The sequence below is a fragment of the Microchirus variegatus genome, assembly GCF_963457635.1.
Source record: "Microchirus variegatus genome assembly, chromosome: 5".
NCBI lineage: Eukaryota > Metazoa > Chordata > Actinopteri > Pleuronectiformes > Soleidae > Microchirus > Microchirus variegatus.
In genome coordinates, this window is record NC_139806.1 from 9523043 (window position 1) to 9548073 (window position 25031).

Here is a 25031-nt window from a genome sequence, read left to right on the forward strand (position 1 = left end):
TGGGGTTTCTGTCCAAGCTGTCATTTATTTAAGACTTTACAGTTAAATTTCACTTGTTACAAAAATAGAATACGGCTGTTTTCATATTTCATCATCATAGAAAACGTCGATATGATGTACAGCACTTTCAGTGTATAACATTACAGTGATTTCACAGAACAGGCTGGTGATACTTAAGACCCGTCAGAAAAACCTGCTAGCACCCTTGAATCTGACATCTCTTGTTTCGATACTGGGGCAAACAGAGGAAAAAAAGAAAATGTGGACATGAATAAAACACATTCAAACTGCAACAGACTCCACAGATGGACTCAGACATAACGCATACAACACTGCAACCCCTCCAGTACTTTAGAAAATAAAAACTTTAATATATAAAAATCAATAGCAGTAGATGGTTAGGTTTTAAAATCTCTTTTTTTATTGTATCAGATTATGTTAAGTGGTTGTTACATGTGAGAATTAAGGTACTGTGGGATCCTAAAGTGTCCTTAGTTACATGGAGGATTAGAGATTATGTTTAGGTGACGGATAAACGAGCGATGGAATATTGTTCTGGTGAGATGCAGAGAGAAGATGATGAATCGGTGAGATATCAAAATGAACTGATGAGTTCGACAGAAGAAGAAGTTACAAAAGACAGATGTTGTTTAGACAGATGTTGACTCTTGAAACTGCATTGTTGGTCAGAGTTAAGGACAAATTACGACTCGGTGATTTAATAATCGTCGTCGTCATCATCGTCATCATCATCGTCGTCATCGTCGTCATCATCATCATCGTCGTCATCGTCATCATCGTCGTCATCATCGTCGTCGTCGTCGTCATCATCGTCATCATCATCGTCGTCGTCGTCATCATCATCGTCATCATCGTCGTCATCATCATCATCGTCGTCATCATCATCGTCATCATCATCATCATCATCATCATCATCATCATCATGATCAGGGTCGATTTCACCTGAGAGAACATCCTCAATCCAGTCCTCCAGCTCTTCTTCAGATGGCAAGTCCTCGCCATCGTCCATGTCCATCCACACACTGTCAGCCTTCAGGAGGAAGAGCACAAACAGGTGAGTGCAATATAAGAGCCGACAGGGAGCTAGCATGCACCCTTAGACTGAGTGAGGTTGATTAGAACTAAGCCACCATTAGTTAGATTTTCCCACTAAAGCCCCTTTTCCACCCATGGTCCCAGCGTGCCTCGCCTCGGCACGGTTTAGGTTGGTTTTCCACTACAAAAAAAAGTACCTGCTCAACGTGGGCGGAGTCATCACTGCGCGGCTGCATGAAACTGCCGTGATCGTTTCACGCGACAAACAGACGAGCGAATTGTAAAGCAGTTGTTTTCCGTGTAACTGAATCATTAGAATTAGTCAATTAAAAATATGTGTTCAGTACTTCCTGGTTTGTGATGTCGCTTGCCGTTGGCGTTCAGCAGTGCTGTCGCTAAACACACCAGACTCCTCTGTTAAACATTGAGATTTTAGACATTTTCCTGGTAATTGTTGGATATTAAAACACATTTGTAGGATTGTTAAGACTTTTTTTAACTGATCTATAGTTTGGAATTGTTCGGCTTGATTCTTGTGTCGGACATCTTGTCCTGTGACAGTACTCTGACCAATCAGTGGCCGACAGTGCGATGATGTCACGTATAGTATCGCCTCAGCTCACTTGGAGGGGGTGCTAAAAAAAAGTAGCACTATGCTAGTGGAAACGCAACTTAACCGTGTCGTGGCGAGTCGAGCCGGTGGAAACGCACCATAAGACCTGTCAAAATGGCTGCAGTTTGCTTCTTCAATATCATGTCATGAAGACGGCATGAGTTACATGCATGACCCCGACCTGAAGGCACACAAATACACTCTTAATCTGTGAATTAAGTACCCGAAAACTGTTTACTCACATCATCAGCATCAACAACACCGATCTGTGGAGAGGACAGGTCAATGCCAAAGGTCTTCTCCCAGTGTGGCACCAGCTACAGAGAACCAAGGTCAAGGCATTGTATTAGACAAGGTGTCAATTTACTTCGTACACACACTCGGATATCATAATAATAATAATAATTACACTTGCCTAATGTCTCCAATTAGTCATCCTATTGTGCTCATTGCACTGATTTATATTCTATAATTACCAGGGGGAAGTCATCAGGGTCAATCCAGACGATGCTGAGGTGGGGATGATCTGTGTTGTCCTCGGCAACTTCCTTCAGGATCTCCAGGAACTCATAACCGTCTTAAGGAGAGGACAAGAAGACGACAGTAAACTGACTGTTGTAGGAGAGCATTTACATGACAGCGCCGGCTAAAGGTAATGAGCATTGAGGTCTACTCCTATATCATTAATGTGCAGGAATATTATGATGCCCTGGTGAAAAAATAAATAATAGGGTGATCGGTGTTAGTACTGTGACACTTATGTTAATTTCTCGCCTCAAATGATCTTAAAACGGCATTCTGGGACACAGAAAAATATTTATTTCAGGTTTGTTTTCTCTCCTGCTGTGTTCTGGCGAAAAACCAAAGCGATTATCCTGTATCTGCGCTCGATTGTTCTTCCTTCATCCTTGAACTACCTGGATGTCTGTCGCAGTAATTTGAATTTGAATTGTGAGAACTGAATGCGAAGGAATGGAGTGTTGAATTTGAAAAATTCAATTTCAAATGATGTGATTCAAATTCATTTTTTTAATGCAGTTATTCAAGTTTAGCAATTCAACTTCAAATATAAATGATTCAAATTCAGTTTCTGGTGGCACATATTTCAGCCCATAGACACTGGCTACAAAGAAATCAACATATGGGCACTGATTAGTGTAAAAACTTCTGCTAAGAGGGCATAAACTGAGGAGGTGTGCTCTAATCCAGGTTTTCTCAATCCTGGATTGTGTTGCGTTGGAGCAGAGAAACATCTCAAACATGCAGGACAGATAAACCCTGCTCTACTCTGTCCTGAGGGCGCATCGCTATCATGCAGCTCAGGAATGTGGCCATGCTTGTCCTTGAATCGTCTGTGATTGTGTTTTTTGTGACTGGATCTGAGGATGCATTCAGGACGGATTGGGAGTGATCATACTTGACGTGATCTGGATCATTCAGGAAGGATTTTAATACCAGGTCTGAGGGCTCATCATGTCTTTGCCTCACAAACATATCCCCAGTGCTTAACCCTGTAAAACGTTGTAGTGTTTGCAATTGTGACTGGTGTTTTTGAGTGGTCTACCTGGGTCAGACTCCTCTGCGAAAGCAATGATGTGTTCACCATCGACATCGTCAGCCTACATTATAGAGAGAAGAAAAGTTTTGAGTTTATAACCCAAAAGATTATTTCACGTTGTAGCGCGGCGGTGGATTTTCTTACCCAGATCTCGTACATGTTGTGGGGTTGCAGTTTCCTCAGGGTTGGTCTTGAAAGGCGAGAGATCAATTAGATTTTCTGTATTCTGGGAAGGATTTGCTTTCACCTCACAGGATCAGTTCACTTATGGATTTACCTGTCATTGTCTTCAATGAATTTCACCAGCTCTTCCTCGGTGTAAGGCTTTCCAGGGACTACGATGGGATCGTCCATGAAGGGTTCATAGAAGTCGACCTCATTGAGCTTAAGGTCCAGAGCCTTTGCGACCTGTGACACACGAGCAGCTGATTGACTGAGCGCAGGGATGACCCATGAGTACGTCACAAAAAAAGTAATCATTAACAAAATAAGGATTGTACCAACCGTGCACACCACGTTTTGCAATGTCCGCAATGGGACCAGGAACAAGTGATTACATTTTGGGCGTGATCCGTAGCCGCTATTGCTATTTTTATCGCTATTTTGTGGGGGGGCTGAGCTGCCTTGGCGGAGGTCTGTGCTCTCCGAGTGCTTTTCTAGTTTTTAATGGAATATGTACATAGGTGTATAGAGGCCCATTTCCCGTGTTCTAATGGTACATTGTGTTTGCTAATCGCGTTAGAAGGCTATTGGATGATTAGAAAACCCTTGTGCAATGATATTTTCTATTAATTTTGCAGCTCTTTTGATGAATAAATGTGTGACTTTTAATGGAAAACACAAAAAAACGGTATAGGTGAGCCCAAACTTTTGAGAAGTAGTATACATATATCAGTTACATTGTATTGTATGTATTGACTCCTGTATAATGCAGTGGAATAATTACTCACCTTGGGATTGAATGTGGCAAAGAACTGGATGTGGGGGTGGAACTCTTCTGCAGCGTCAGCATACGCGTCAAAATCTGAAATTTCACATGCATCGATCAGGTCGATTCAGTGGCTCGGCCTCTGTATGAAATATCTAAGAGTGCACACTTGCTGTTCTCATCATTACTGTTGCTCGTTTACAGACAATCAAAAATCCAAACAGCTCAACTCTAACGTTAAATCGAGCAACGTGAGCCTGGTCTCAACTGCACCTGCTTACTATGCTATTGTGAGCAACTGTGTTTGGAAAGCAACTGTAACACAGAGAAATCAACAGGTTATCACGCCATCGCAGCACAGATTCTTACGTTCTGACTTGTGACTCTTAAAGTAGCCCACCAGTTTGATGTCCTCCTCAATGTTTCTGAAGGCTTTTAGTTCCTTACTGTTGTCAAGAATTTCCACTGGGTCCTCAAGAACCTAGGTGAAGAGATGGAGGGACACGGAGGAGAGACGGAGGTGACAGAGGGAAGACAAAAGTCAACATCGGGTTATTGTGGGTAACTTTTACAGACAGTAGAAGGGAGGGAGGGAGGGAGAGGGCCGTCTAACAAGGCAGAGTATTCACTGGGAAATTATATCCTCACGAACATCAAAGATGAACTCCACAATAGTGTCTGCTGCAAGCTCGCCATCATATTCTATGACCTCGTCCTCGGTGAAGACGAAAATGCTGTCGGATTCATCGAGTCCTGAGCAAACAAACAGAACAAGGTGAATTTAGTGACCTCAAGCACTGAGAATGGCAACGGTCAGACATTTTAACTGGTGTTTCCTTTAAAGGGCTGGTGTGTAAGAATCAGTGCCATCTAATGGTGAGACTGTGTAGTGCAACAAATGGAGGACTCCGAGTAGTAGTACATTTGATGAAGGCTTATTGTAAAGCTATGCTAATAGAACACAGAGCATTTCGGCTGCTTTTTCCATTACTATGTTAAATGTTATACGTACAGTATATACAGAGGCTATAAGAATATGCCATAGAGTGTCTTACATCCTTTTTTTCAGCAGAACCTAGGCAATCTGATTGGAATTTTTTTTTTTTTAACAATTTTTATAAACACACCTGAGCATAAAGTACTGAAAATGTTAAAAAAAAATATGCCACAGTTCAACGTTCACTTTTTTATGCTAGTGTGACTTCTGCACAGTTATTGCTACTTTATATCGCGACTAAAAATGTGATTATTATAATTACATTTATTATATTTTTTTAAAGCCTGACCTAGGCCTGTGACCTATAACCTCACATCCCCAGGATGTCCATATATGGAGTGGTATATTATTCCCATGGCAATTTATCAAGGGTGCCCTAAAGGTTCACCAATTATACACTTATACAGACATTCCTATGTACATTTTATTAAAATAAACCCTCCTCAATGTTACACACTGGACCTTTAACATCTTTAATTTAACTGTGAAGAAGCTGGTTATCACTGGTCTGATTTGGCACAATCTCTCTGTGTGTGCATCTGTATTCACCTAGTTTCTTTGCAACAGCTTTGTCGTGCTTTGCATCGATGAGGCCGACTCCGATATCTTCATCGTCAAACTCATCCAGGACCTGGGCTGCAAGCTGCAAAACAAAGACAATATCACTTCAGTGAGCACAGGTTTGTGATTTGTCAGTGTTTGTGTAACTTATGTGTTTGAAATCTTTCTCTATACGCTGATCTTAACTCCTTTTTGACAATGTTGTCTCACCCGGGTTGCTTCATTACCATAAAAGCCTGCTTTTCATAGCGCTGCTTGTGCACTTTCTAAATCTGTGTGAAACTTGAACCTTATGAGTGACGGTTGCTTCGACCAATGGCAGCGGGACAGTGGGGCTCAGCCCGTCTGCACTGAGGAAGTGGTTTGTGGGCTGTCTGAGTGTTTGGAAGGTAAAAGACACACACACACACACTGGAAGCTCTCTGGTGTTGGAGATCTCGAGCAGCTGCTTATACTGGCATAGAGAGTTGGACTGACTGGTTTGTTGTGCAAATCATTCTTGGCATATCTTTTGACATGATTAGAGTTGCAGATGGGTGGAGCACAGTGGGGTTTAGTAGGATAGCGGGGCAAAAGTTGCACGCCTAAAGTTATGCACATGTATGTGCAATTAAAACAATCTACGTTTTAATGACCCACACATGCTGCAAAACTTAATATTAAAAAAAAAAAAAAAAAACCTTTACAGTTGAAAAAATTATAATAATTGCCTTCTATAAGTGCACATTAAATGATACAGTTTCCAGAGGGTTGTTTTCCTACATGCACATGCTAGATATAGCATGTAACATTACATATTTTTGAGATATTTTGCAAATATGCTGCAGTAATTCATTGATTTATGTGTTGGCACTCTTGTTTCTGCACATGGACGTCAGTGCTCAGTGTGAAGCTGCACTAATGTGCCTGATCTCCCTCCTTCAGGGTGGCTCAACGCATCCATCCATTTACGACATGTAAAATTAAACCAACGGCCTCAGAGTCTCGGGTGACCGCGCAGCTTCACATTTTGCATGATTTCAACACAAACCACATGCAAATTTCACTGCAACGAACACAATTTATCCTTCAGTCCTCTTGTTTTGTGCTTGTTTACAGCACACGTACAATGTTTCATCTGTTCATATAGTGTATCTCTTCCTGGTAGTCAATTGAGAGTCCATTTTGATATCCTGCCATGGGAAGAAATGTATACATCCCTGTGTACCTATTAGTCTGGATTATATAACTGACTGAACATGACAGCATTAATAAGGCCTGCTAAACACATTATCAGCAATCAAATCCGTTTCCTTTGACCAGGTGAGAAGAAACTGTTATGACGTCCTCACGCCATCTTGACCCCTGAGCCCTTTGCTGCTGCCTGTTTCTATAAATAAAACCTTTACCGAGTGTAAATCATACGACATTCATAAAGAGAAACGTGGGCCTTCGGGGCGCTCAAGCCGACCAGAAAAGCAGCGAGTGATAAATATAGCGCTCAAAAGACACACCAGCACCAGGGACTATTTTGGCGAAGTGGCAGTGATGCTCAGCACTCCGGGATCCGCTGACAAGTACAGTACTGAAAGTGTCAATCACAGCACAGAGCTGAGGAAGCACTACTGGAGCCAGAACCTCCTGTACTGGCCTGGGGCCCTGAGACCGAGCCCCGACAACCCCATACGGAGACACCAGGGGCTGCTGCTGCGGCGATGATGTGATACGCTGAGAATGGCCGCATCTATCTTTCTTTCTCTCTGCTTTTGGTTATTAACCCTATAAGGTACGCACCAATAAAAAAGCAAAAGCATTTTTTAAATTATTTTATTTTATTTACTTGTGATAACAATAACGTGAAATTAGACCCTACAGTATTTTAGATACAGGCCTCTACCAAACGGTTGAGACGTCTGTTCATAATAAACCTGGTTTGCATAAATCATAAAGTACAACATTCAGAACAAGTCACATTTTTTGTCGTGGACATCCTGTGACAAAACCGACAAAAACAAATGTCAAATTTGCTTTAAATGTGAAAAAAGAAATCTTGAAATTATTTATTTTCGACATTTATTTTGATTTGCGCTAAATGGCAGATTATGACTATAGCTACAAGACGGACAGGGGGGAGAAAAATAGACTGAAGGATTTGGTGCCAACCCACCGACTCGTTGCCCAAATCTTTTTTTGAATTTGGTTGTAATGCCAAGATGTTTTTTTTTTTTCTGCATCAGTTCTAAAAGGAGACTCCAGCAGTCGCCGCAGCTTTCCTCAAACATATGAAGTGTATAAATTACGCGGTGGCCATGTCAAATGTCTTAGAATATTATTGTAACACGAGCCAATGTATATGTGACATAAATCAGTCGTCACCTGTGTCACAGTACCTGCGATTTTCGGGGCAGAATTAGTCATTTAGGTGTGTTTAAAATCTTCTAAAGTGTATGAGGTCTATATTTAAAGCAATAGTTCAGATTAAAAAAAAAAAAAAAAGTTTATCCACCAGTTTGTGGTCAATTATGAAATGACCTACTGGAGGGAAACCCAATGACCAGAAGGTCAAGAAAAAACTAATATAACTGTAACTGGAAAATGTGTTGTAGGCGTATGTGACATTTGATATTGAATATTTTTCTCATGTAACCCGAGAAGTGACGTGTGTCAGTTGACGCTTTGTGCTGAGGCGTGATGTCATGTCTCTCTGTAAAGAATGTGATGAAAGCTGCCCTGTGTCCAGGCTGACAGGGCACCTGAGGTGTGAGGGCTTTACTGAAGGAGGTGTGCTGAGTGCATCGGCTCACACACGTACACATGCACGCAGTCAAACACACACACACACACACACATTGCCAGAATAAATGATATCCAGGGTCGTCACAGCTCAGCTTTTTTTTGCTGTGGTGGACGACTGATGATACACTGCAAGCTCATGACACATTTTGGGACTTCACATATCAGCAATCCTGTATTCAGCACAGCTATTTTCCACCTCAGACCATCACTTCCCCCTGTTTAATTTCACTATGAGCACATGTCAGGTTTAGCGGGAAGAAAACAACAATTTAAGTCCCTCAACCAGCACAATACTGTCACATGATCCACATCTGCATGATTTAAAATCTGCTCCACAGATTAAGACGATTAAGACCCAAACTCTATAAAAACTCTGAAGTGAATCCTATGATTTTAGAGTTGAGTAATGTTTCTGTATCCAGTACTAGCTACACTGCCTCTTCATCAGTATCAGTTATCCTCCTTATTCTACCCATAGTTCCCAGCTCAACCCACCTCAAGGGCCAACTCTTCAATCTCAAACTGTCTCTGGGCGACGCGGGTGGATCCGGGATGGTCATGGTAGTACACCACCATGACATCGTACTTCTTCATCACAGACTTATAGTTCTTGGCGTTGAGGTCGTGGACGCGGTCCTTGCCATCATACTCTGGGAAGTCCAGGCTGTCCTTGCCCAATGAAAAACCCCCAAATGACAGCAAAACTGCCACAAGGACCCAGGTCCACTTCATGGCTCCTCTCTATGGAAGTGATAACAAAACAAAAAAAACTGGTAGTTTGGTGAAAATATAAAGAACCCCTTCCAATCCGCGTCACCCAGAAGAGAGCAAGACCAACTCCTGCATCCACCTTATTAAAAACCCCACATGGGCAAGTGGTCGTGGGGCAAAGAGTGCAAGAGGGGTTGGGCTAAGTTTGACAGAGGTGTCTATCTGGGGTGTAAGATGAGGTGGGGGCCGCTGCGGTTGCTGGGGTGACAGCTTTTTGTATAGGTGTGTGTGAGTGTGAGTGCTTGAGTGTGCGTTACCGACCTGTCAAAGTGGGTGGAGTGAGGAGATGAGGACCAACCTTTACTCCTTCTCTCTCCGTCCAGACTGAAGACAGGGGAAGACACTGATGACAGTATAGAGGGAGCTGATGCATGTGCAAGGAATAAAGAGATAAAGGAAGATGGGATTTGTGTGTGTGTGTGTGAGCATGTGTGTGTTTGTGTAAGTAAGTCAGAAGGTCAGGTAACGGTTGCTTGGTTGTACGTCTGCTTCACTCCAAATGAAGAAGGAGGGATATGATGGATTTAGAGGTGGCTGTGAATACGAGGCACTCTTTTCCCATATTAAGTGTAGATGGAGGCCTGGATCCCAGCTAAAAATAATGGATGTGGGACCGAGAAGTACATATCAGGAGGGGGTGCTGGTGTCTAATTTGCTGTTGCTGGCATCATTGCAGCGCGAGAATGTTGAGATGGGTCACTCAGGGACAAGAGGAGAGGAGATGAGAGGAGAGGAAAGGAAAGGAAAGGAAAGGAAAGGAGAGGAGAGGTCACTGCACCTGCTGATGATTTGGTGCATATAGCTGTCACTTATAACTGACTCAAGAAGAAAGTGAAACACCAAGTTATGAACTCTTTTTTTTTTGCGTTTGAGCCAGACACACGCGCAGGACACAAGTGTCCAGTGCACAAGTGTGTGTATGCAATGTATGCTTGAGCTGAATGCATGAGATATTACCTTCCAAATTGAAAGGGAAGAGGTAATCTATAAATAAATGCTGGCTTCTTGGTATCTTAATACATCTTCCGACGCCCAACATGCACACACGCACGCACACACACAAACGCACACACACATACGCATGCACGCACACACACACACATGTTTTACACCCCTTATACCTGAGGTGAGACACATGCAAGTCTGCAGAGGGATATTTAGTTTGAAGGTAAGCCTGTATGTGTGTGCTGGTGATGGTGTCACTGACAGTGAAAAGTCAGTGACACCTCATTAATCTATATGACACTGAGGCCGTGAGTGTGCACGTGTCAGTTTAATGTGTTTTAAATGGTTTTGAATGTCCATGAAAAATAAGCCACATAATCCAGGTCCATGAATCAAACATAAACATAATGCAGTGATGTGACTCGCCAAACTGTCACCAAGTGTCAGATATTTATAGAACCACGGGGAGACTAACAATAATGTTAACTCTTAACAATAAAAGCATTTTAATCAGTAATGACACACTGTTTATTTCAAAATGTCAAATATTGTCAAATACTTATAGTATATCTGTCAACTGTTTGTCCTTCGATTTACTTTTGGTTTTTGGCCAAGAGGAAAGAGCGCCTTCACTTTTGCTCAATTACAGCATACCGCTAGTAGTTACCTCTCTAGGACACTAGATGATGCTATGCTACCTTAAATGAATTTCATCCATTACTCATGTTATTGTATTATTGCGTTTTTTGACTTTTTATTTATTTTATTATACCTATTATGTAATTCAAGCTGTCCTCGTTACCAGTAGTTCTTGTTCTGCAGTTGTTGTTTTTTTATTATTATTAATTAGGGCACAAATGACCATTTACATTTAATATTAATTTATGTTGCATATTAATATGTCTAATATAATTCTGAAACGGAGTTTATTATAATGTAATACTGTGAAATATGGTAAATGTATATTTTGCATATCATACAATATATTGTATTGGCTAATTATATACTTTTAATACATTTTGGTTTTTTGTTTGGTTCCTACCTGCCTGTGTTCACAGGGGGAAACAGTTGAAGGTGACAGTTGGAATGGCACGTGTGAAGTTGAGAGAATAAAGTTGGGAGGGCTCCGCGCACAAGCTACAACCTTTATTTTGAAGGCGTGTTGTATTTCCGGTTTCATGTTTACGGAAGTACCCCGTCGAAGATCCCGGAATCAACACTAATGGTACATAACTGGTTCTACGTTAGAGCAGCTTGTTAGGTGTAATTCATAGTTAATACTTTATTTTATTTTAATTACGAGTTCATATTCTAAGTTAAGAGCTTAAATACTGAGTTAATATTAGTTAGTACAGTTGTTGTGCTCAGAAGTAGCTGTGCGAAACTGCTCATTCTAGATAGTGGATTATGTCTGGATTTCGATACTTTTAATGACTTATTCAAACCAAGACTTTGTTTCAGAGTCATTGTGTGGAGCTATTCTGCTCCAAACCAGGCTAACTACGGATTTAAGTATCATGCTGGCTTATTTATTCAGTCAAATTCCATATGGTCACAAACAAATAATTTAGTTTAGGCTATGCAACCATTTTCAACAACAAGGCATTTCAAAGTGCTTTACAATCAAAATAAAGGGAAATACAGCAGCAGCATTAACGATTTGAAAGAAATTTGATCGTGAGGCAATAGGAAGAGCGGGGAAAAGAAATGAAAAGAAACCAAAAGTTGCAGTTGGGGCTGAGGTGCAGTGATTATGTTTTTATTTAAAAGCAGTGGCAAACGGATAGATTTAAATAAATGAATTGATTTAGCAGTCTCTGCACTCTTCTCGGAATATGTTCCAGATATGTGGGGAATAAAAACTGAAGCTGAAAGCTGAATAGGCCTGCATTAAAGTACCATGGGTGCAAAAGAAAATGAATGTGCCTCAAATGTTAAAGATTTGAAAGATCTATTTTAAAGATCTACCATGTAACATGTACCATTAGTAGCTAGCTAGAGTGTGTGTTTAGCATTTCGAAACAGAAAATTAAATGAACATTATCTATAAGTTTAAAGACTCAAGATTTTGAATGCAATTCATTCATTCAGTTGAATTTCGGTGATGTAAAACAGAAATTTCAGCCATGTTTTGTTGTCACTTTACTATTTCTTACATTCATTATGAAATTAAGTCCAATTATGCTGTGCATGTTTTTACAGATGGCTTCAGCTCTGGCTAACAGAGCAGTAGGAGCCATTGTTGGATCAGCTGTTGCAGATGCAGCAGGTAACAATAATAGTTTTGTGTGCTATAGTGTGACACTATCTTGTTGTCTAAAGCCTTTCAAATTAGCTTTCGTGTCCTTATTTTTAGTACCACAAAGTTTCTATTCCTCAAGTTCTACTTTTTGTATTGTTTAAGTCTTTGCCCTTGACAACCTTCACTACCATGAAAATGAAATACTTGTCATCACAGCCAGCCATTTTAATGTCAAGTATCTTGCTTCTAAGTAAAGCTACCTGATCACTTGACCTTTCAGCGCAGCCCCTTCACTGGGTGTATGACCTCCAGAAGCTGCAGGGGATTCTAGCTCAGGATCCACACCCTGAATTTCGTGCTGAGTCTGCCAACCCATTCTACAGGAGGCAGACGGGCCAGCAGAGTTGCTATGGAGACCAAGCATACGTTTTGCTGGAGTCCCTTTCTGAATGTGGAGGTAAGAGTGCTTAATGCGCTCCCCCCAAAAGAGATTTATATTAAATATTGTATGATAATTACCTCCTCCAATTATATTGTTACCTCTGGATATTGCTTTACTGAGTGGTTCACGGAGGTTTTTTTTGGCTGTAAGCATATTTATTTCACATTTATTTTCCTTACTTAATTCCATATCATATTCTTCTCCTCCTTTGTCTTCTTCTAAGTCCCCCGGAAGTTCTCCAAATAACACCTCATCTTTTATTATACCACCATAAGAAACGTTGACTTGACGCCCCATCATACCAGAAAGTTTTATGGTCACACTGTTTGTAAACTGAGTAGCCTTGGTGCGGGATTGAGTGCTTTCTCTACTTTTATTGTAGGGTTTGACACAGTATTATGTCAAACCCTATACCCTTTACTCAAATTGCACGCTGCTTCAAAGTATCGCTGGTGGGAACAAGACAGCATAACAAGCTGCATGTTTTTCTATGTCCACACTCTCTATTGGCTTAAAAAGCAGTGCTTCCCAAAGTGTGGGTTGTTGCCCACTGGTGGGCCTTGGAGTTATTGCAGGTGGGCTTCAGTCAGGTTGATTTCCCAGGTTAATCATGTTCTTTGTTCAGGGAAACTAAAAGACTTACTTAAATAAAATATATCTGATCTCACTTTGTCATTCAGATTTAAATTATATGTTGACTTATGATTATTCATTGGTAATTTGGACAAAATCTTTACATTTTGATATTATCTAGACACAAATTTTCCGTGAGTCCTTTCAGAGTCCTGGATGTGACCTTCTTTTTTAATCTAAGCTGTCTGATGACTCTGACCAGGTTTAAATGTGGACGATCTGACACAACGCACACTGAAGTTCTTTGGGCCTGGATCTGAGTATGACACGCCCATCAACGATCCCTACAGGGAGAGAGGAGGTGAGAAAGCCATGAAGTTACTGCAGAATCGATTTAGTGGTTTTTTTTTTGTACTAATCTCACAAATATTATACTTCTGTAACAGGGCCAAGACCACAGCTGCCCATCGAGGGACCATGGAGACATGGGAGTTTGAAAGGCTTCCTGAAGAATGTGGACGCGGGCAAAGAGGAGACGGGCGAGTCCCTGTTCCAGTTCCAGTGAAGCAATACATTGCGACTATATGTCATGATGAAGACAATCGTTTGTAACCAATGCGCTGTGCCTTCCACAGGATGTGAGAACGACTGTCAGATTGATGGAATCGCCAAAATGGCTCCTATTGTGGCTTTTTACGCAGGAAAGCCCAACATGCTGGAAATGGTTGAGCAGGCCACTCGAGTCACTCAGAATGACGACGCGTGTGTCGCCGAGACTCTGGCAGCAGCAAGGTGAGTGTGTCTATCTAATACACACACAACCAACCTAAAACTCTGATTCCAGTCATATTTGAATTTAGCGGTGGGACAAAATATGGGCTCATCATTATCCTGGCACTGTTGCCACAGTGCTTTTTTAATTTCCTAAAAATATGATGCCCTTTAGAGAATCACTCAATAATTTCACTCACCAGCATCATTACTTCATGATTCATCATGGTGGCATTTATTTATTAATTTAACCAACTGAAGTAGAAGCTGACTTTGGGTTAATGGAAGACAGTGTTGAAAAGAATATAACCTCCTCCAAATCCTTTTTAGGGGCCTTTTTTTAAATTTGGGCAGATAATTGTCTTGCAAAATGTCAATTATAGCAGAATCACTATATCAAGATACACAGTGTACAAGAGCTGAACTGTAAATATGTGATAAAAGAAGAATTCTCTGCCTTTTTTATGAATGCATTTAACCTCTATCTGTTACTAACAAGGTTTACTCTAATGTGGCAGTCAAAGCAGATGCAGACACTAAATGAATGATGTTGCAGATTCTAAATCGATTTATTTTCCAGGGTCCTGGAGCATTTTATTCTTCACGGTCCCGATACAAAAGCTCTGGACTCTGTACTCGATCAGCTCAGTGACAAGGACAGAAAGCAGCCGCAGGACCTGGACAAAGCAGTCATTGGTATGTGAGGCCAGCAGTATTGTTGTATTGTTGCCCTGCTACATCACAGTCATGGGACTGCACCATAGGATTAAGGGAATTTAACCCTTTTCGTTTTTCTCTCAACGGTTAAAATAATTAAAGCAAACTTTGACATGGACAGTGTTCAGAAATGTTCACTCTGAACAGTTTCTCTCTCTTTCCCTGCCTGATTTTAGGGCACATTCATCAAGTGAAGCAGAATTTATCCAAGACCCCTAAGGAGTTAATCCCTGCCGTGTTTCCTAACACCTGAGGTATCCTCGCAAACATGATAATTAGGTCATGCGTTCTAATAAGAAAAGATCAGTCTTCAAGTGGAACCAGGTAGCTCTCACCTAATTCTGATTGTGTCTCAGGTTTGCCAGGTGCCTTCCAGGCAGCGCTGCATGGAGTCCTGACAGCCAAACAGTATGAGCAGGCTATCAGAGATACCATGAGCTGTGGAGGATGCACCTGTAGTCGAGGATCATTCATTGGGGCGTGTCTTGGGGCTCAGGTAAGACCGTGAGATAATCATACGTGCGATAGCAATAAAAGAATGCCAGTTTTATGTGTGGTGATTTATAAAATGTGACGTGTTCATTCTTCTAGCTTGGACTTGAGGGAATTCCATCTTCCTGGATGTCCAGAACCCTGCGATGTGACTCAGTGCTGGCACATGCCAAAAAGATAACGAAACACCTCTAATAGTTTGCCAAAGAGGACATCATGAAACACTGTTGAGCTTTCACAGTGCAGTGAATGAAGGTTCTTGTCTAAACTGTCAGACGGCAGGAGCCGGATGTTTTTGTCTCTGTTTAAGGCAAACATGTTTGTTCAGATGTAACTCTTAAAGTCAATAAAAAATAAGAAGTGATTCTAACATTACAGAGAAATGTAGCAATTATTCATTGTCCTGGGGGGAATTAAAATTTTGCAAATGTTTAGCAGCACAAGGGAACAATGTAATTACGGATTAATAGTGCAAAAAAAACTACATATAGAAAACAGTATGAAATATAAATATATGTATATATGATACCTAGATAACAATGTGCAATGTATGCTATAAAAGTATTCAATATTTGCAGTTTGTCCAATATAACTTTAACAATGATTAGTATAGTCAGTCACACTTTAAAATTAAAAACGTATAATTACTTTGAACATTTTCAGTCATAATTAGTATGTTTTTATGTTTATATTGTGAACTATTTAGCTTCCGAATCAAAACAAACACTCTCTTCAAGTAACGTCTGTCTGTCGCTGTTGCGTCTACTGCGCCTAACCCAAACAAGAAATGAAGAGGTTTGTCCTTCGCCGCCACCGTAGTTGTAACTGACGAAAGAGTGGTAGTTGGTCTGCGGAGACAGAGTCATGGCCGGTAAAGGAGGAAAACAGAGCCGCTCAGGTAGAAAAGGTGGCGGAGCGGAGGAAGAGGAGGAGCAGCCGTTGCAGGCCGTTTTAGTCGCTGACAGTTTCAACCGGAGGTTTTTTCCCGTGACCAAAGACCAGCCACGGGTAAGCGGCGAACTACGCTAACTGTGATGCTAATGGTGGCTAACTTCGGTCCATGCTGTCAGCAGTGACAGAGCTGCACTCATGAATCCACGCTCATGTGACTAAACATATAAAATGAAACATCCTTTGTTGAACTGTGTTGAGTGTAGTGTAGTAGAATGATAAGAAATGAAGGATATTGTTTTGACTTCCATCACGTACACACAGACCTGTAATAACACCTGTCACATTACTCCCATGAAGGCGCTGCTCCCTCTGGGTAACGTTGCTATGATCGACTACACCCTGGAGTTCCTCACATCCAGTGGAGTACAGGAGACGTTTGTCTTCTGCTGCTGGATGGCCAGTAAAATCAAGGAGCACCTAATGTAAGTTGCACCTCTTGCTGCCCGAGCTGTTGCTCTTGTTTTGAAAAGTTCAATTCTTTAAAAAGCTGACTCTGTCTGACAGGAAGTCCAAGTGGTGTCGACCCACTTCTCCCAACAAAGTCCACATCATCACCTCAGACCTGTACCGCTCCCTGGGGGACGTGCTCAGGGACGTGGATGCGAAGAACCTTGTGCGCTCAGACTTTGTCTTGGTTTACGGAGACGTGGTCTCAAATATGGATGTCAGTCCGGCACTGCAAGAACACAGGTAATAATATATACTCATGGCCAGACTAAACGAGTACTTGTAAATGTTGATTGTTGTTTACCAAACCTGCAAATGATGAAGTTCTTGAATGTCTTGTTTTGTCCACAGACCAAAATGATTTATTTCTTATATGGAGCCAAGAAACCAGAAAATATACACATTTAAGCTGCTGAAAAATCAGAAAGCTACATTGAATATTAGTTTTCTTACATTTAGGGCAGAAGAGAAAGCCCAAAACCACACAATAACTTGTGTGCACATTGAGTGCAGCAGGTATATGAAAGTGTGAAGCCATCAAAAAAGAAATGGTGTTAAAAACAAAGCATGCTGCTTATAAAGACAAACATAAGTTGTGTATTGAGCGGTTGAAGCTGGATGATTTCAGAACAACTAATCAAGAGACTTTTTATGACTGAGATACCCTTTGCTTTCCTGAAATATTATTACTATCATATTTATTGTGGTCAGGCATCGCCGAAAGACGGAGAAGAACATATCTGTGATGACGATGATCTTCAAACAGTCGTCGCCAGGTCACAAGTCTCGCTGTGAGGAGGACGACGTCGTTGTCGCCATTGACGGCAAGAGCCAGCGGATCTTACATTACCAGAAGACGCAGGGGCCAAAGAGGCTGCAGTTCCCCATGGTAACGGACGGCTTCAGTCATGTTATGTCACATAACATGCTGGCCTTGGATTGATGAATGGCACTTTCTCCTTTTTCTCCTTTGTTTTTGCTTTGCAGAACATTTTTCACTGTGGAAGTGACGAGTTTGAAGTCAGATACGATCTTCTTGACTGCCACATCAGCATCTGCTCCCCACAGGTGAACATTTAAAACAGACACAGGAAGCATTACAGCAGTGTGTGTTGTCCGTGTTAACCATGTTTTATCCCTCCACCTTTTCCAGGTCGCTGAGCTCTTCACTGACAATTTTGATTATCAAACCAGGGACGACTTTGTCAGAGGGCTCTTGGTGAATGAAGAGGTATTATTCAACCATAGTTATCTTATCACAGATGTAGCTTCTGCTGATAATGACGACTCGGGCTAAAATGTGTTTTCTTTCTTTAGATCCTGGGAAACCAGATACACATGCATGTCACTAAGGATGGTTATGGTGCCAGAGTGTCCAACCTGCTCATGTATGATTCGGTGTCATCGGACCTTGTGCGGCGGTGGGTTTACCCGCTAACCCCCGAGGCTAACTTCACTGACCAGGCGGAGTGGAGCTGCACATATTCTCGCCACAATGTCTACAGAGGGTCTGGTGTCAGCCTGGGCCATGGCAGCCACATGGTGGAGAACGTCCTCATTGGCTGCGGCACCAGCATCGGTGCTAACTGTCGCATTTCTAACAGTGTAATCGGAAACAACTGCACCATAGGTGAGCTCAGTAGCTAGCATAAGTGTGTCCTTAGTGTATGTTTAAATGCAGTTAACAACATTCATATGGACTACTGTCCTTGTCCCCGTATACTTTACTTGGGATTGGCTCCAGTGAACGGCAACCATCATGTTTCAAATTAAAGTTTCTTTTCAGGAACAAACGTCGTCAAAAGTTACGCACTGCCACTTTAACTTTCATCTCATTCTACTTCAACAGATGACAATGTGGTGCTGAATCACGCCTACATCTGGAACAATGTTGACGTCGCCAGTAACGTCGTGATCAACCAGTCTGTGGTGTGTGACAGGGCAAAGGTCAAAGGAGGCGTGACACTTAACAAACAGTGTGTCCTGGCATATAATGTAAGTATTTCATTTATTCCTAAATTATTTTATCAAACCTGTTGTTCGATGATTATAAATAAATACGGCTGTCGCTGAGCAACTCTGAGGTCTTCAGTGATGAAGTAGTTTTATGTATCAAGGAAGGCTTTGCTGTATATTTAGGAGGACCCCTAGTGGTGGGATAAGACACTTAATTAGTGAATTTGGATATTGTATTACCTTGTTTGGTAAAATTAGAGTTTGATCTGTCTGTGAACCGTTTTCCAGGTGGTGATCGGCCCAGACCTCTCTCTACCAGAGAGCACTGTGGTGTCCATGCACCATCCAGAGGAGGAAGAGGACGAGGACGATGATGAATTCCTCAGTGATGATGCAGACGTTGGTCAAAGCAAAGACAAAACCAAACAGAAAGGTGCGTATTGATCATTTAGATAACTGTGTAAGGGTGTCTGGTAGTGACACACACACACACACATGTGTTTTCTTCTGTCCTCCAGTGTTCAGCCCCACAGAGGTTGGAGCAGAGGGTCAAGGCTATATTTGGAAGGCCAACAGTCTGGATGATACAGAGGATGAAGAGCTGTCACAGTGTCTCTGGGGTAAGACAACAGTCTTGAGACATTTCCCATGATGCCGTGTGTCTAGTCCTGCTCCCAACAGTGCGCTATTTATTTCTTTTTCACCAGGTTTGGTGTTGAACCCCGACCTCGATAGTGAAAGTGAGGACAGTGAACCCGATGATCCAGATGATCCACTCATTCCCTCTCCAGAGATGGATGATGTCAAAGGTGAGGCGAACTAGCATGGTTGCCATTGGGGCTCTAGTTCTGTACATTGATGTTTGTCAGTAAACATGACTGCAGCAACATGGAGGATTGCATTGAGCTTCTGTGAACTTTAATTTCTGTTAATTCAGAGACGTTTATTGCATGTTCTTTCGCCATTTTCACCAGTATATCTTTCTTTCCTTCTTCCTCTCGTTTGCATTTCTTTGGTTCTAGCTTCAAACTAACTTTGCAGGTTTCCGACCCACTTTTTTTGAGTGTGAACACGCCAGGTGGTTCAAATTTCGGTTCAGGAATTGGAACCGTGCCGGACCTGTGCCAGTGTAAAAGTACAATCAACACTAGCGATACAATCAGTTCTTAATTTCACGGGAATCAGCGCATGATTCTAGAGTAAATGCAATTTTCCTTTTTTTATCACGCATTTGAATTTAATAATGTGGGTTGGGAAGTAATGAGAATTTATTTCAATTAAATTGAAGTGATATTAATGTTACAAAGATATCAAGCAGAGGTAAAGGGAGGGCAAATGAGTGTCTTGTGTGTTGGACAAGGACTTCCTGATGTCTAACTGCTGTTCTTTGGTTTATTCTCGTTTAGTTTTTCAGATTGAGGTGCTGGGAACTCTGCAGAGAGGCTTAGACGAAAACATAAGCTGCGACAATCTTGTCCTCGAAATCAACTCTCTCAAGTAAGCAGCGATGTGTAACTGCTCGCAACTTCAGTGTCTTTTTTTTTTAAAGCTTCTGCACGTTTAGTTTGGCTCACTGTTTCTCTCCAGGTATGCTTACAACATCACTCTGAAGGAGGTGATGCAAATTTTAACCAGAGTGGCTCTGGAGTATCCTTTCCAGCAACAGGGCTCTCAGCTCACCGCATCACAATATGTTGCTGTGCTCCTGCCGGTAAATAAGAACTCGACTTAAGTGTTTATGATTTATTATAAAGACTTAATTTAAAGACATGATAGAAATAAACAACCATTGCATTCTTCACAGTTATTGAAGAAATGGGCACCAGTGTTTAAGAACTATGTGAAGAGAGCCCAGGACCATCTGGACTGTCTGTCTGCCTTTGAAGAGCATTTCCTGGAGCAGGAGAGCCACTGGGCGGCCATGGTGAAGGTAAGGCTCAGTCATGACCATAGTTGTTATAATTACTCTTAGAAATGTGCAAAACCTAAATATGGAATAATGGAAACACCTACACTTGAGAAAAAAAACTCTCAAATATCGCTAAAACATTTTTATGCTGTCATGAGGTGGTTTTACACCTCACCGCCATTACCAGACATAATGTAGGGGAGGTCACATGACCAGTTAGTAGTATGTAGTTCACTCCCTGCCTTTGTCTTCTGTTGAACACAATCATTGTTTGACTAGAATTATGGCTCTAATGAACACCCTTCAATTGGAACGTCTGCAAGTAGCAATTGAACTTTTGGAAAAATTTTGAAATATCGCTTTTATTTTGCTGGGAAAAAAGCACACAACTTAAAAAAAAAAAAAAAATGTTTTTTCCATCCAGGTCTTGATGAACATGTACCAGCTGGAGATCTTGGAGGAGGACATGATACTGCGCTGGTTCTCGCAGGGAGCGACCACTGATAAAAGCAGACAGCTCCGCAAAAACCAAGGGGTAGGTACAACATTTACTGACGTGCACGGGACGTAGAAAAAAAAAAAGGTCAACCGCCTGGTCCCAGTGGAGTGGAATATCACCAAGTAAGAAGAAAGGGTTTCCATTAAACGCACCTGAATGGAAACATCTTGAAATCTGAGCAAAATTAGCAAAATGCTCATCGTATCAAGATATGTCTGTGGTTTGATTTAGAGGCACCGATTTTCGGTCTTGGAAATTCAATGAAAGGTTATGGAGAAGTCATTGAAAGGTCTTTGAAAGATTATTGCTAAAAAAGAATGTTTATGAATCCTGCAAACAGTTTTAGCAAATACAGTAAAAAGAGGATGTTTCCACGTTTTGGTGAACTGTAAAAAACAATAACGGGGTTAGAGGAAGAACAAAGAGTTGATGCGGCAACAAAACACCACTATGTATCAACAGTTACTGGCATCTTTATTAAATTGCCTCGTAAACATTCTGTATTGACACAGACTGTGGTGCCACCTACTGCTTAATTTGGTGAAGTAAATCTCAATATTTGCCTTACTGATAAATGTGCATTATCTTTTATAAATATTTGAAAATGTAAGGAAGACCTTTCATGGATATTTCATCTTTTATTTAATAGTATCAATATTTATTTTATTTGTGGTTTCGTGGCTGGGAAGCTGCTTTTAAACTTTTGGTCATGTACGCCTGAGCTGTAAAGATCTGTAACCACGGTTACTGTAGCTGTGCATCTCTCATCACTGTCACCATTTCTCGTGGATGGTTTAGTTCTAAAGCGGAATTGCTGTTTACTTTATTTGTGTCAACAGCTTCAGAAGTTCATCCAGTGGCTTGAGGAAGCTGAAGAGTGCTCAGAAGAGGGAGACTAGTGAGCAGCTCTTGTTGAAAAGATGACAAGGATTCTGTAAAACTTGATGATATTATTTGTGTGACTTAATTTTAGCCTCTAGAGCAGCTTTGTTCCTTTTTGCTCGTAGCCATCAGCATCTACTCTGTAACAAACAATACATCTGTAATAGTTCATCCTGGTGCCAAGTCACACGGACTGTGTGCAGTTTCAGTATCACTTTCCAAATAAAACACAAAACTCTTGACTTGGAAAAACTGGATTTATTAACAATAATATCACACAATGTTTACAACAGTGTTTGTTTCCCTTTTTAGCAGCGGGTAAGGTAAAGTTGGATTTTCTGTCTGGTTATATTGACTGAAAAAGACTGATTTTTTTTGACATAAAGCAAATTACACAAAAAGTAAGTGGTTCCCTTTATATTGTAGCAATGACTTAGTTACACGATATAGAGTAAAATGCCATGCACTAAATGCACAATCCTGAGATGTACTATAATGGATTAGAGGCTGTGTGAGCAACTGTCAACCTGACCTGCCAATGCACATTAAATAAGGCTCTATTTGTTTCATAATTTCTGGATATTTTAATCCAGAAATCCTATTTATGTTTTAAAAATATAATTTCAGCTCATGTTGCCCCTCGTCCACCATAGTTTCAACAGGACAGAAAAATAATGGAAATCCGTAACCATGCAACAACAATATCTTATCAGGACTGAACCTGTAAAACCCGAGTTGACAAAGCACCAAATACAGTTTTGGGATACCGTAAACCCCCGTGCTACACCGTTTGAAGCCACCCAACCTCCAGGATCAGGACCTCTCGGAGCCCTAATTTGAGCTGTCATCTTGTTTTCCGAACAAGTTATAGATGACCCCAGCCAGAAGAGAGGCCCCCGTGAGGCCAGTGAGAACGCTCAGCGACTTCCACATGCTGGCCGAGCTCTCGTGCCTGTCTATAAAGCTCCTGTAGTCGGTCTGCATCAGGATGTACTTGCGGCCGTCCTGCGGAGGCTGCAGCCTCATCACCTGGCCTCCCTCCAGCACCACCTCCCCGAACCCTGTCAAGGTGCTACCGACCCGCAGCAGCTCCTCACTCTCCTCCATCGCCACAGGCTTCTCCCCGGCGAGGCCCTGCAACGCGAGGTTCACCAAACCTTCCTCGGCGTGTTTCAGTTTGTGGTAAACCCTCTCCAAGAAACACCCCGAGGCCTCCAGAGGCTCCATCACCCTCACATACAAGTCAGTCATGTAGGCACCAGGGACGATCAGGCTGAAGGGCACCGCGTTGCTGCTCTCTGTCTTGTTCATTGGGCGGGAATTCCTGGAAAAAGACACAAGTACATGTATAATAACTTCTGGAATTCTTTATTTTCGTCTAAAAGGATCACATGTTTGAGACAATATGTAAAAGTGGTGCAAAATGCCTCAGTAGTGCCCCCCAAAGGTGAAACCCAGGAGGACAAAGACGAAAAAAGTGATGCACCAAATTTCACAAAACCCGCTGGAAACATGTCACAGTCGAAGACTAACTACGAAAGTCTATAGGGACCACGGCCTCAACTCAACAGGAAGTCGACTGTTTTTTAATTTGGGGTCCATCTTGCCGATTTGTACGTTTCGTAAATGAACGCACTCGTCTGAGCAACTATATACTGACGTCTAAAAAAACAAAACAGTGTCGGTGTCTACTAGACGCAACATGTCACAGTACAAGACGAACAACGAAAGTCTATCGGGACCACGGCCTCAACTCAACAGGAAGTTGACCGTTTTTTAATTTGGCGTTCATCTTGCTGATTGGCACATTTTGTAAATTAACGCACTCGTCTGAGCAACTATACCGACGTAAAAAAAAAAAAAACTGTCAATTTCTACTAGACACATCAAAAAGTTATCTAAATGTTCTGGAGATTCTAAAGGGGCGTGGCCACAGCAAAAATAGGAATCTTTCGCCATGAAACAGGAAGTGCCCTGTAACTTTGTCATACTTTGACCGATCTGCTCGAAACTTAGTACGTGACATAAGAGACTGACCTCAAACACGTCTACGGACATAAACGCCACCCAACAGGAAGTCAGCCAATTTAAATGTAACCACCATTTTGCCACGACACAGGAAGTGCTCTGTAACTTTGTCATATTTTAACCATCTTGTTTGAAACTGTGTATGTGAGACCAGGGACCTGTCCTGAACACAACCACAAGCCAAGACCGGCACTGTAACTTTACTGCACATTGACCAATCTGCACAAAAACTCCATACCCCACCTGTTAGTGTGGTGGAAGCGTTAATATTTGTGTTTTTTCTCTTAAAGTCTAATGTACCATGTCCTGGTGAGATTGTTCCAGTATTTCCAGTGTTCCTCCACTGCAATTTTCTGAACCACACCAAGGATTCGTGGAACAAAGCGGCTGGGCAGTGGGTCCCCATCTGCCTGGACCTGACCTTTTTAAAATAAATACATACAAAAAGACAAGGAGGAAAGTTTACAGCTGACTAAACTACAGTCACTGAAATGTTCCATTTCTAGTCAGGGTTGTACCTTCTACTGCAACATACTGAAGTCTCTTGTGCGGAGATGATTTCAGTATCTGGAGCAAGTGTTGGTCTGGTTTGAAAACGGGTGCTTCCTGGAAACGAAGAAGAAGAAGAGAGTCGTTGTTTAAAAATAATGACAAAAACCAAGCAGGTTTAAAAGTTAATATTCGGTAGGTGCACTTCCTCTTACCTTAAGAATGGTCAACTCTTTCTTCTTCTCTTGGTACAAATGATAAAAGAGGCTGGAAAAGGCAAAGCTCGATCCGACCCCGATCACAACCAGAGGATTCACAGCAAAGTCACTCATGTTTGTGTCTGTGCGAGGAGAACAAACTGTTCACAAAACTACTGCAGCACACGCGCTAATTATATCATAATAATATCACTGAAGGGAAACGAAA

General features: G+C 41.6%; 4 protein-coding genes across 4 annotated transcripts; 2 read left to right on the plus strand and 2 right to left on the minus strand.

Moving 5' to 3' along the window:
* Positions 1-9402, minus strand: casq1a (calsequestrin 1a). Its single transcript, XM_083890149.1, has 11 exons — positions 8984-9402; positions 5702-5795; positions 4808-4908; positions 4525-4636; positions 4178-4251; positions 3505-3635; positions 3372-3417; positions 3234-3288; positions 2146-2246; positions 1912-1986; positions 1-1051 (listed from the first exon to the last, which is right to left on the minus strand). The coding sequence occupies exons 1-11, from the start codon at positions 9218-9220 to the stop codon at positions 719-721; spliced, it is 1359 nt and encodes a 452-aa protein (XP_083746275.1). The 5' UTR covers positions 9221-9402; the 3' UTR covers positions 1-718.
* A 1941-nt stretch (positions 9403-11343) lies between these two features.
* LOC310927764 (crystallin J1A-like) lies at positions 11344-15816 on the plus strand. The gene is made up of 10 exons (XM_083890150.1): positions 11344-11429; positions 12407-12473; positions 12727-12903; positions 13724-13822; positions 13908-14000; positions 14097-14253; positions 14813-14928; positions 15126-15203; positions 15306-15445; positions 15541-15816. Exons 1-10 carry the CDS (start codon positions 11427-11429, stop codon positions 15634-15636), a joined length of 1026 nt encoding a protein of 341 aa, XP_083746276.1. The 5' UTR covers positions 11344-11426; the 3' UTR covers positions 15637-15816.
* A 468-nt stretch (positions 15817-16284) lies between these two features.
* eif2b5 (eukaryotic translation initiation factor 2B, subunit 5 epsilon) lies at positions 16285-22310 on the plus strand. Its single transcript, XM_083890140.1, has 16 exons — positions 16285-16449; positions 16693-16817; positions 16900-17085; positions 17554-17731; positions 17830-17910; positions 17996-18073; positions 18160-18472; positions 18692-18837; positions 19087-19231; positions 19317-19418; positions 19506-19607; positions 20205-20295; positions 20386-20509; positions 20603-20728; positions 21132-21242; positions 22046-22310. Exons 1-16 carry the CDS (start codon positions 16306-16308, stop codon positions 22103-22105), a joined length of 2112 nt encoding a protein of 703 aa, XP_083746266.1. The 5' UTR covers positions 16285-16305; the 3' UTR covers positions 22106-22310.
* A 120-nt stretch (positions 22311-22430) lies between these two features.
* On the minus strand, positions 22431-25031 carry mul3 (mitochondrial E3 ubiquitin protein ligase 3). Its single transcript, XM_083890152.1, has 4 exons — positions 24821-25031; positions 24635-24722; positions 24417-24537; positions 22431-23412 (listed from the first exon to the last, which is right to left on the minus strand). Exons 1-4 carry the CDS (start codon positions 24935-24937, stop codon positions 22920-22922), a joined length of 819 nt encoding a protein of 272 aa, XP_083746278.1. The 5' UTR covers positions 24938-25031; the 3' UTR covers positions 22431-22919.